Genomic DNA, 11,784 nt, shown 5'->3' on the forward strand with positions numbered 1-11,784 from the left:
CCATACTCGTCTGCGTCATCGAATCCCTAGTAGATGACATTCCGCTGGTTCTATTTCTGTAGATATAATGCATGATAAAGACTATTGCCAGCCGCCCAGCGCTAGTCAGTGGATGGCCTCGGATTATGGATAGTGTACCAAAAGCTGGTGGCGGTCGGACAACTGACGGAAATAATTGAACTTTCCTCTCGTTTCCAGAACGTTCACCTTTTGTGGAGTCTCGACTGCATCTTGACATTAACAGCAGGCATACATCTTATTATGTTCGTCTAAGACCAGTGTATGTCTCACTCATCTTGTGACATTACACGTCTCAATCAGTATTAGTATTAGTTTGCTCTTGCTCAAGTAAGGCATATATTTATTTGGCATACACAAATTAGCTTACACCCCTGTTAATGTATTCCGCTGCAGCGTTGTTACCATTTCGCAGGAGTCTATCTACATCTGTTGTTCTGTTGTATGTAATATGTCGTAATGTCGATTCTATGTTAGACCCGTCCAAGAACAGAGCCTGGAGTGTAGAATAAGTCAGAAACCATATTCTCTTTCTCTCGTTTGCGGAGCACATTCTCGATGAACGCTTCGCCCGCCTTGTAAGACGAGCGCACTAGAGGTCCACTAGCACAATACAAGAAACCTAGCTCAATCGCCCGGTTTCGCCATTTCTCAAATGTCTCGGGGGTGATGTACTCTTCTACCTTCATATGTCGTTTCGTAGGCTGTCTATGTTAGCACCTTCAACAGGCCAAAGATATACAGCCTGCAGTAGCAGCAGGAGCAGATACTGAGTCCAACTTACTCGCATATATTGGCCAAATGTGACAACATCAACATCAACCTTTCGCAGTTCTTGCAAAGTAGCTTCCAATTGCTCGTCCGTCTCGCCAAGACCGAGCATAAGACTGCTCTTTGTGATCAAGCCAGGCTTCGCCTTTTTAGCGGCCTCTAGCACTTTCAAACTCTGCCGGAATGTAGCGCGTCGGTCTCGCACATAGGGAGTCAATTCCTCAACAGTTTCAACATTGTGTGCATACACATCCAAGCCAGAGGTCGCCATCAATGCTACCATGTCCAAATCACCTTGAAAATCTCCGGTCAATGCTTCAACAAGAATGTGAGGTGCTTTTTGCTTGATTCGACCAACCGTTTCCGCGAAATGGTGCGCTCCACCATCCGTCAAATCGTCACGGTCAACAGTAGTCAATACCACATATCCCAGTCCCCATTGAGCAATTGCTTCAGCAGTGTTTTCAGGCTCATTCGGATCTAAAGGACCTGGTGTCCGGCTTGTCTTCACGCTGCAGAACCGACACCCCCTTGTGCAGGTGTCCCCCATCAACATTACAGTCGCTGTGGCTTGCGATTTGTCACTACCGCCCCAGCATTCCCCAATATTAGGACATCTAGCTTCCTCGCACACTAAAAATCACGTCAATCGGAAGCACACACAAACGAGCGCATTTGCAAAATCGATTTTCGTACCGGTATGCAGTTTCAATCCTCGAAGATCATTCTTGATCTTACTATAATTCGACCCTTTAGGTATTTCAGTCTTCAACCACGACGGCAATCTAACATGCTCTTTTCTGCTCATCATTTCTGGACTGACCGGTCCTTCGCCAGATCCATGTCGCAAAAAGTCGTCAAACGACGGACCCGCATTCAGTTTGTCTGTAAAATGCGTTCTTCTTCGTCGTGGCTTAGGAGTTATAGTCTCTGCTTGGATCGAATATAGTCGTATAGATCTTGCCTCTGAATGTAGAGAGTAATTTGTATATATTCTGAATCTCAATCCTGATTGCACTCCTCGAGAAAGGTTCATTTTAAAAGGCAAACTCATCATTCACTTCGTCCTCAGTCCGGTGCAGCACTCTATATTCATGCGAATAGTGCCACTAAACACCACCCCAAATTTCCAAACTCTAAATATATTGAAATGAATACTCTTGATTACGCAAATCTATTATATCAAATGGAACGTTTAGTAGCATACAGAACTATTATGATCACGGCATCTTCGGGCTTCGGATACCTGTCCTGCGCATTTACCCGGACCTAGCGTGGATTATGTAAGAGTACTCCTTCAATTATTGTTAGATTTCGTACGATCAAAGAGCAGTAATATAGTTATAATGAAGCAATCTCTACTTACTCTTGTCATTAATGTGTTCCTCGGAACTCAATTGGAAATAATTAGAAAAGCTGGAGTTAGATCTGATTCTGCAATTCATCATTCGGAGAGAGTTTGTCTAGATTCTGAATTCGCATTTTAGATGAGATCGTATTTTATGCTATCAATTTTAACATTGGAATTTGGTTAAAAATTTGAAATAAGCATTTTGGCAGATTTAGAAAACATTTTTCATTTAATAGTAGCTAGATCCCCTGGTTAGAAAGAGAAATGAAGAGAAGAGAAGAGAGGAGAGCAGGCTAAGTTGAAGGAAAGATTCTTGATCACAAAGCAGAGCTTTATTTATTTTACTAGAAACTCAAAGTAATTCACTCATTCCATAGTGAATTAATGGAAAATATCGTTCATTTAGTTTGATAGATTAAATCATTCAAAGCAAGTTTGACGCAGCAGACAGCCAATAACTTTATCATTCCTCCGCATTATCTGAGTCACTTAATATCATAAAAATGTTGTCTAATATCTATTCATATTCAGTTGAATCTCATAAAGCTAGTTTCCTCCGTCCTAATAGTAGATTCTCCTCCAAAGAATCAAGTCCCCTCAACTTCTGTAAATAATCCGATTTATCCAATTTCGCAGATTTTCACTGGGCTTACTAGAGGTGCAATTCTCCATTTAATGACTTAAATATGAGTTTTAGGTGAGTATACCATAAATATTAAAGCTTATGCAATTGTAACAATCAGAAAGCTAATATATCCAAGACCATAGGTCGTACGTGTTCAGCTACTTGATGAAGCGTACAATGTATACGATTTTGTCCCAGATAATTCATTAGACAGATAACCTAAATCTAAAAACATGATAATTCATTATACCAATTGATCGGGCTCATTCCGCCTGTCAAACCCACTTTCAAGCTCTTCGACTTGTCTATTCATCGCATGTAGCTCCCCAACCTCGTCCCCATTCCCGGCCTCGTTGCTTTCATGTCGGTGTTGATTATAAATAGTCGGTAAATCCCACAATTTGTAATAATCCACTGTAGCTCCATTCATTCGCGATATACCTCCTTTAGCCATGGGATCGGCAAATTTCTCAAATATCACGTTTTCCTTACTGGACCAGAAATCAGCACAGTTCGAAGCCAATCCATGACTGAATGGATTCATATGATTCGAAATTCGTGCACGTCTGGACCGACTATGTTGACCGCTTGCGGATGCAGACAGCCACGATAACGAGTTCGTACTGGCACACAGGTCGGAAAGAATATTGAGCAACTGTGTAATTCCTACTAATCGGCAACATAACGAGATTGCAGAATGATGGTGATGCGAATGATTGTGATCATCGTGTGTGAAAGCACCGGGCTTGTCTTCAGCAAACGGGTCCGCAAGACCACTGGGCACTGGCAGGTCATCGCCTTGACCACCCATCCATCCGTATCTATGTAGATTATAGGCTTCATTCGTGGTCAGTGCGCGACATACTTGATATAGCTGAACAAACATTAACGCGGTCACCCAGGTCAATTGCAGCGCAGCCCAAAAAGCCAAAACTATCATTGATGCATCATATTCTACGATCAGACACAATTCTTCGCGAAGAACTAAACAGGTACCTTGCTCATCATTCGTATCGGCCAGTTGAAAATCTGCTTCGTTAGTCCCACATTCTCTCACATAACGAGCAAACAATGGACTCACATTTAACAACGAGCCAAATAAACAATAAAATCCCGAACTCCATAAAAATAACATACAACAGAAACGGCCGATGGTTTCTAATTGCAACACAATTGTTGATCCATGGACAGTGACTAGCCATCACAGTCAGTTCAAAATAAACCTCATTTACTCCTTCAATTCTGTAATAAACTTACTGATCTATTTTCGCGACACATCGGTCACACGATTTGCAGTGCTTGCTTCGCAACGGTCGTCGCGCAAAACAATATATACAAAAATGTCTTGAGTCGTATTCGCGATGATCTAGCAATTCTTCGATCACTTGTCGCTGCTCTGTAACTCCAGATGGTTTTGGAATGAACCCTGGGTCCATCAGCATACTCTTAAAGAAAAACATCATAGCATACGAAAAAAACAAGAAGAACAAAACGTTCAAAATAGGTGATGTTCGAAACGTGGCCGGGAAAATATTAAGCAACCAGCGTAAACCTACAAAAAATGCAGTAGCAGAAAAAATACCTGCCAGATAAGGCGTTTTATGGATGGGTATCGAACCTAGCCGACAAAAGTCAATCACTTTTCGAAGCAATAAGTGCGATCCATAGACGATCAAAATTGATAAAGCTAATGACACTAGCGCTGTGACTTGGTCTATTAACCCAAGAACGATCCACATCACAACAAAGGGCCAAATGTATACAATACGGTTCATCACTGTTCTAGAGACTCGAGCAGGAATTAGTCGACCAGTAGAGTCTCTGCGGGCCAATTTCAGAGCCTGAAGCCAAACTGGATAACACATCATTTCGCGTGCGATCACAGCAGGAGTTTTTCCATCGCTTGTTTCTGCCTCAACATCAGAACACTCTTCGATTAATCGTTTCATACATTGCAAATTTCCCCGCACAACGGCCCAATGTAGAGGTGTGAACCCAGTGTCGTCCCGTAATTTGACATTAGCACCCCAACGTAGCAAAACATCAACGCTTAGGGCATCGCCTTGATAGGCAGCCCAATGCAGAGCTGTTCGCTGTTGTGGATCAGCGTAATCAACTGACATGCCCTGTTGAAGAAGATATACAATCAACATGACATTGGATGAATGGATAGAGATATGCAAAGCATTAAATCCTTGTGCATCAGACCGTAAAGGATCAGCACCACGCTGAATCAGCATATGTACCATATCAGATAGTCCCATTCGGCATGCCCATAATAATGGAGAGGCCATCAATTCTCCACCTTTCTTGTCGATTTCTGCCCCATGATCAAGTAAATAAGTAGCGACGTCCATGCTATTATTGATCGCTGCCCAGTGTAACGCTGTCGTACCATCATCCGAAGTAGTTTCGGCAGTACATTCTCCGCTAGATATGAGTCTATCGACGGTCTCGAGATCATTGCGCTGTGCTGCCTTCATAAGCTCATCGATTACGTTGACTGCATTTGCTTAGCACTAGCCTTATCTTCATCCTCAAGCTCGCGAATAATCCTATTCACTTTGCATACCTTCATTTCCGGAATCTCCTGGAGATCTACGTTCCAAAGTACCATTCGTGTCAGCCAATACATTACCGGCCTGAAGATTCTGCAATTCTGTTGTAGGCTGCAGTGACTGCGGATCCGGTAATGTCGTGGGTACAGATGTCATGATGTTTCCCACGCAGTGCGACCACAAATTTTTGGCCTATACCGCCGAACGCTCGTAAATTTCCTGAACAAATGCCGATTCCGTGTTCCTTCAACAACTCTTGCGTGATTTCTCCAATCTCTAGTCCGTATTGATCTCGAGACCTTACTGGGGACTTACGCTCAGCTGACGTACTGTTCGCGATACAAGCCCCTGATAGTACATGTAAAAGCGGTATTTGTACTATTCAGATGAAAAAGAAGTGCATTAACGCTGGCTCCCAGGTACTAGATGTACTTTTCTTTGGCAATAGTTGATTATAATCAATGAAATTACTCTGTCAAATAAATACAATACAGACGGTGTTTCCCAAATCCGGTGATTACTCCAACTGGTCTTAGCAAATCAAAACAATCAAAACAAACAAGTACATATACAAATGGATATACAAGATTAAACATTATCAACTAGACAAATGAAGATCTTTAAGAAGCAATGTCAAATAAATTATTCAGATAACCAATATCCATCAAAGCACCCGTAGCATTTGGATCAGAAAATGCGTTATCAACGTTATTACCGCTAGCGTTGGTACCTGCACCGCCAAACATGCCAAATTGCTGGAATTCAGGCGCATCGTTCTGGAACGACATGTTCGACCCATGACCCAAAGAATCTAGATTTGTACCATGGCTAGAAGTAAAACTAGAACTTCCATCCATCTTCAGCTGATCCAAAATACCATAAGACTGAGAGTTCATATCGTAAAGTTCCGCGCCTGTAGATAAGGGTTCTGCCCCGAACTCGCGCTTGAATTGAGCAGGAGAAACCTCTGCTCGACCATCTGTAGATATCCAGGGCGACAGATTCTGATCTGAAAGTGTCATATTTATGCCATGCACATCATTAGCACCTCGATCGTTAGCACCAGGATGTACCCTTGATAGAATTGCGCTAGGAGAAGTTGGTGCTGGTGCAGAAGGATTGATGTGATTTATCAATGAATGATGAGAAGAGCTTCTCTGTCCACCCAGTAATTGAGAATTCTCATTTTGATCATACAATAGAGGCCCATCTATATATCTATCCATTCGTCCAGGATATTGTGACGCCAAATTCGTAGTAGCCGTGGGCGTAGAAATTGAAACCGAGGCCGACGAAGTCGGCATAGAGGTCGACAGGATGGATCGTCCAGTATTTGCTCCGGTCTGATGTAGCTGTAAGCCGTTGAATAATGCACTAGAACCTTGATTGGATAAAATCTTTCCTGAATTGGAACTCCTAGTTTGCTCATGGCCATTGGGATTGATAGTGCTAGTATCAGTACCATGGTGGACAGGCGTAGCTACGATTGGCTGATGAAGCGAAGAAAGTGATGTGGATCGTTGCGGTTCGAAATAAGATACAGTCTGTGTTGATGTTGACGCTGAACTTGACCCAGCAGAACCTGATAGTGAAGCCGGGGTTGTGGAACCAGATAGGCTGTGCTCAGAAGCATGTCCCAGACTATGGCCAACTACTCTAGCAGACTGCGAATTTGAGTCCTGTTGCATAACTTGCAGAGCACGGGGACCAAGACTTTCGATAATGAATAGGCATCTGTTAGCAATGGGCCACATCTCGCTCATGGCTCTGAACAGAGTCATGCTCGTTTGAATATTCTGGGCAACCTCTGCATAGGTAGTTAAAGATCTAATATCCGCATTTTCTCGAATCGTATATAGCATTGTTACGCTCGCCATGAAAAGTCCAATTAATGCTACCCAAGTGTATGTGATTCGATTTTGGTTGTACAGCGAAGCGTACGCAGCAATAAGACTGATACTTGACGAATAGCAATACTGTAGTGATTCTGGTCGAACCACCGGGCAAACCGGCGACGGTCTATGTAAAATAATTTGAGCATTATGATATGCTATTTGAAACCATTCTGAAGACTGAAACGTGCTCAATGTCGGGAGGCTATATCGAGGAGCAGAGGCAATCCAAGACTCTAATTGTTTAGAAAGAGCTGTCCGACGAGCCTCTAAATCCTGAATCTGAGTTGCCACTTGTTCAGGCTTCGTCGCGTAAAATGTCATTTGGATGTCAGCATTAATCTTCCGAAGCTGAATAATATGTAGAAATGCAGACATGTCAAGAGGCGAGGGGGATGTGTTATTGGTAGCGATGACTTTGAAGACAGAGTCTTCATCCTTTGGAAAATTCATACGGTCTTGACTCTCAGAAAGTTGATAAAGCTCATCGTCGGTCAAATTAAAAGGAAGCGAGACGTTGACATCAGAATCCGAGATTGAGATTGGTCGACCAAGTGCGAACGAGACACTTCGGTCAAAGATGTAAGCAGCCCAAAACGTGCGCTTGCGAATCTCGCGTTGCAGAAGTGAAATCAGCGGACTGGGTTCGCGATGGAGCCCAAAATCGACGCACATGCGGATTAAGATTCCAACAGCCTGCCAGACGTTCAGACTCCTTGGCTCATTAATGGCAAACATAGTCAGTAAAATCAGTCCTTGGATAGATTGCAAGTCGTCCTGAGCAATCAATGCATCCAAATGGTATTCCATGGCAGTCTGGTAGTACTGCAAAGGCGCATACTCATGGCTGACCTGCAGTTTACGCATGTCAATGGCGCCAATAGCTAGAACCATAAGAGTAATGAAAGCGTCGCTGGAAGGCACGGTGACGTCTACATTCCGCATCGTGTTCTCGAACTGTACGTCAAAAAAAGTTGGTCTATGTAGAAAAGGGTGTTGTGGCCAGCGCGATTCGAAAAACGATTTCGCAAGCATTAAGGCCGATTGACGGTCAGGTAAGTGGGAAATACATAATGGTTTTTGAGAAGCTGGCTGGGACAGATTGTGGCGAGACGAAGGCTGATCCGGTATAGCAGAGTTGGACGACAAAGTGGCTTCGAATGGCGACGGCGAGTTTTGGGCGCGGAAAGAGTCGGAATGCTTAAAGGTTGCTTTCAAGATTCTCGCGAAATAAACCCCACTTGAACTACCAACATAGCGACGTTCGGAGGAGCCTTCTAGCGACAGATATCCAATGTCAGTAATCAGACTCTCGGTGACAGGGTCGTCTTCAGCTGTGAATGTAAGTATAAGAAGTAATATATTAACAGCAATACCATACTGGACAAAAACATACCATTATTACTATGAACCGAAGGAGAAGTAGAGGCTGTATGTTCACCATCAGTAAGCGAATGTTCCTGGAACGAGCGAATCTGGGCTTCATAAGACCGCACTTTCTCTTCAAGTCCCTCTACATATCCTCGAGGATACTGTCTATAAGCTAATCTGTCGGGATAGACGCAATCCCGACGCATCTTAACACAGGTAGAGCAGCCAGGAACAGCTCCATCACACTGAAATGGTTAGTAAGAGAGGAGACAAGCTACCAACAGAGCCGATAAAAGCACGCACTTTTTGTTTTCTCCGACGGCAGTATTCACATGCAAGTTGAATGCGAGTAGTTCCTGAACGCGACTTACGCAGTGGAACTGGTCGAGAAGGGATGACTGAAATGGAAGGGTTGGTCATCGACGAAGAGGAAGGCGCCGGCGACGGATCCTGAACTGCGTGCGAGGCCGACTTTGACTGCTTAGCCGCGTCGGAAGACGACCTTTTTGCGCCAGATCCAGTCATGAAGAAGAATTTCAAAGACACAAAACTAGCTTAAAAAACATGAAAACCCGAGAACAGTAACTAGCAGTGGTGTTCTATATCGAGCGAGAGCAGTGAATTCCCCACGTTGCTTATAATCTCCGTCCTTTGTGTACCAGTCGAAGTCTATCGGTTGCACAGATGACAGCAAAACTATAGCTATACTAATTTTGAAAAGCACTTCTACTGCTCGCTCGTTTCTATTCGTTCCAGCAGCAGTAGTCTCTTGTCTCGTCTGGAGATTGTTCTTCTTCTTGCACTCTTCTCTTCTTTACCATTGCTGTCCTCGCCATGAATGGGAGAACTTTCACGTGATTTATCGTACAAACTGCGTAGATTGTAAGTGACACAAGGAATCGGTGGCGTTAAAGCCATCTACGTCATGACGCATGCAGGGAAAATTAATTGGGCTGGCAAAAAACTTAGCCGGAAAAGAGACTCGACCGGATAAGATGAAAACGAGGGTTTTGAGATCTCAACAATTATGTAATCAGTGTTGTTTGTCTGGCTGTAGACTGTCGAATATGCGGCACAGTCGATAGTAGATTGATTTGCTATTAACTACAAAGATACAAAAAGAGACGCAGATTCGAGGTGTAAACTCCTGGTCGCGAGGACCATCCGAGTTGGGCTTTTTGTGATTACAGATCAGACCCTTCTGGTCCATTTGCCACTGGTTTGGTATATGACGACGTTATTGGTGGACTTGTGTACTCTTTTCAGAGCTGATTACATTTCTTTTATTGCCTCGCATTACCTCGTACTTTAAATATTTACGAGAACTCATCTCTTTCGAGATTTAAAGTACTAATATATGGCCCCTGGACTGTGTATGACTAAATTCTTATTAAGCATCTACCCCGGAATCGAAATATGAATGACGGGAGAATTCATAGCGTAGAACTCGGTCAAGTTCAATGCAGCTTCCATATAAAATAGCACATCAACTGAAAGGTGAAATAAACCTAGAATGTTAGTTTGTCGGTTGAGATCATGTCTGGTCGGCCGAAAGTCTCAAAATAGTTTAGCCAATCGACGGGCGCTGAGGTACTTTCATAAGCAGCACCGTATTCCGGCTTCCTATTATCGTGGAGGAACTTCAAGGGCATTGATATTCAACCGTTCAGATCTACCGCCAGACCGCGACCAATGGGCCGAAATATTTAGAGGTACAATTGGGTCCCCAGATCCTTACGGTCGCCAGCTGGACGGCATGGGTGGTGGGATATCATCGCTGTCCAAGATCTGTGTTGTCGGCCCGGCGACAATACCCGGCGCTGATGTCGACTACACTTTTGTTCAGGTCGAGATTAAAGGCAACTTCGTTGACTATGCAGGCAACTGCGGAAATATGAGTGCGGCTATAGGTCCATATGCCTACGATTTGGAACTCATTGATCGCGATGCTGTTGTTGACACTGTATCGAAAACAGAGACAACAGCGCTAGCAACTGTGCGGATCCATAATACTAACACCGGCAAGGTTGTCGCAGCAACTTTTCCTGTCATTCCTGGAGTAGAAGCAGAATCCAGCGGTGAGTTTTCCATTGATGGCGTTTCGGGAACCGCGAGCAAAATCCAGCTAGATTTCCTTGATCCTGCGGGATCGAAAACGAGATCGCTGTTTCCTTCCTCAAAAATAGTTGACATTTTTCATGATTTGCCTGGTTTTGATGGTCCTGTCGAGGCAACTCTGATCGACGCTGCGAATCCTGCGGTTTTCATTTCACCTTCTACTATAGGACTCGAAGATGCTACTATCTTGCCCAGCAATCTTGAGCAGTGTCCGGCGCTTTTGGAAAAGCTGGACGTTATACGCACACATGCAGCCGTGCGCATGGGGATGGTTAACACGTTAAAAGAGGCCCAGCAAATCACATCGATTCCTAAAATATGTATAATTTCTCCTCCGATAACACACAAGCTGCTAAACGGAAAGACCATAGATGCTTGCGAAATCGACCTCGTTGCTCGCGCGATCTCGGTTGGACAACCGCATCGGGCGATACCTATAACATTATCTTTAGCTACGGCTGCTGCTGCAAAAATCAAGGGCACGATTGTTAATCAAGCAATTTCTGGCAAGGATATTGTACAATCTCCAGAAATCGTTATCGGTCATCCCAGTGGCTCCTTAACCGTTGGAGCGAAATTCGAGGACAATGCGGAAATCGGAGAGATCCCCGACCTACTCCATGTCACAGTGTTTCGCACAGCAAGACGGCTATTTGAAGGAATAGTATTCTGGAAATCGTAATTATATTTCAAAGTTTGTTTTACTTTGTAACAATAGTCCAAGGCCCGTGAGAGATATTCATCATCTCGTCATAAAATATATCCGCAATCGATACTGACGGTTTCAAATACACAGTGACGTACTCATCATCGTACTTAAAATATGCTAGCCATATCATCATTGCAATTTGATTTTCATCTTCGTCGTAATAATATTCCATTCCATCTCCTTCCTGGATGTCTTGCTGACTGCGGAGAAATGTACTGTCACCGAAAGTAAAAGCGGTTGGAGATAAGATTGTTATTTCGCTCGAGTCTAAGACCTTAACCCGGTAGGGATTCCTGTAAAATGGTGCACTAGATATCAAGCTTGTCGACAGATCCACTTCAGGCCTGAATCCTAATGGAATTTGAGCGCCA

General features: G+C 43.7%; 4 protein-coding genes across 4 annotated transcripts; 1 reads left to right on the forward strand and 3 right to left on the reverse strand.

Moving 5' to 3' along the window:
- Nucleotides 1–364: 364 nt before the first annotated feature.
- V1516DRAFT_316028 (putative lipoate synthase) lies at nucleotides 365–2,088 on the reverse strand. The gene is made up of 3 exons (XM_066918895.1): nucleotides 1,486–2,088; nucleotides 803–1,422; nucleotides 365–722 (listed from the first exon to the last, which is right to left on the reverse strand). Exons 1-3 carry the CDS (start codon nucleotides 1,844–1,846, stop codon nucleotides 492–494), a joined length of 1,212 nt encoding a protein of 403 aa, XP_066777155.1. The 5' UTR covers nucleotides 1,847–2,088; the 3' UTR covers nucleotides 365–491.
- Nucleotides 2,089–3,009: 921 nt separating this feature from the next.
- On the reverse strand, nucleotides 3,010–5,479 carry V1516DRAFT_624567 (uncharacterized protein; the record flags this gene model as incomplete). Its single annotated transcript, XM_066919671.1, has 4 exons — nucleotides 3,010–3,794; nucleotides 3,847–3,959; nucleotides 4,023–5,268; nucleotides 5,338–5,479. The coding sequence occupies 4 exons, from the start codon at nucleotides 5,477–5,479 to the stop codon at nucleotides 3,010–3,012; spliced, it is 2,286 nt and encodes a 761-aa protein (XP_066777156.1).
- A 295-nt stretch (nucleotides 5,480–5,774) lies between these two features.
- V1516DRAFT_674495 (fungal-specific transcription factor domain-containing protein) lies at nucleotides 5,775–9,389 on the reverse strand. Its single transcript, XM_066922099.1, has 3 exons — nucleotides 8,890–9,389; nucleotides 8,612–8,831; nucleotides 5,775–8,549 (listed from the first exon to the last, which is right to left on the reverse strand). The coding sequence occupies exons 1-3, from the start codon at nucleotides 9,109–9,111 to the stop codon at nucleotides 5,944–5,946; spliced, it is 3,048 nt and encodes a 1,015-aa protein (XP_066777157.1). The 5' UTR covers nucleotides 9,112–9,389; the 3' UTR covers nucleotides 5,775–5,943.
- Nucleotides 9,390–10,122: 733 nt separating this feature from the next.
- Nucleotides 10,123–11,386, forward strand: V1516DRAFT_695691 (PrpF protein; the record flags this gene model as incomplete). The annotated part of the gene is made up of 2 exons (XM_066924002.1): nucleotides 10,123–10,140; nucleotides 10,193–11,386. 2 exons carry the CDS (start codon nucleotides 10,123–10,125, stop codon nucleotides 11,384–11,386), a joined length of 1,212 nt encoding a protein of 403 aa, XP_066777158.1.
- Nucleotides 11,387–11,784: the final 398 nt, after the last annotated feature.

Source organism: Lipomyces oligophaga (assembly GCF_038497815.1).
Source record: "Lipomyces oligophaga strain CBS 7107 unplaced genomic scaffold V1516scaffold_4, whole genome shotgun sequence".
In the NCBI taxonomy this organism is placed as follows: Eukaryota; Fungi; Ascomycota; class Lipomycetes; order Lipomycetales; family Lipomycetaceae; genus Lipomyces; species [Lipomyces] oligophaga.

What these genes read in the sequence shown, in the direction of transcription:
- V1516DRAFT_316028 (XM_066918895.1), bottom strand. Translation starts at nt 1,846, where the DNA reads ATGATGAGTTTGCCTTTTAAAATGAACCTTTCTCGAGGAGTGCAATCA. An exon ending in AGGATTGAAACTGCATACCG is followed by an intron (nt 1,423 to 1,485) that starts GTACGAAAATCG and finishes CGTGATTTTTAG; the next exon opens with TGTGCGAGGAAGCTAGATGT. An exon ending in CATTTGGCCAATATATGCGA is followed by an intron (nt 723 to 802) that starts GTAAGTTGGACT and finishes TAACATAGACAG; the next exon opens with CCTACGAAACGACATATGAA.
- V1516DRAFT_674495 (XM_066922099.1), bottom strand. Translation starts at nt 9,111, where the DNA reads ATGACTGGATCTGGCGCAAAAAGGTCGTCTTCCGACGCGGCTAAGCAG. An exon ending in GCCGTCGGAGAAAACAAAAA is followed by an intron (nt 8,832 to 8,889) that starts GTGCGTGCTTTT and finishes TAACCATTTCAG; the next exon opens with TGTGATGGAGCTGTTCCTGG. An exon ending in TTCGGTTCATAGTAATAATG is followed by an intron (nt 8,550 to 8,611) that starts GTATGTTTTTGT and finishes TTACATTCACAG; the next exon opens with CTGAAGACGACCCTGTCACC.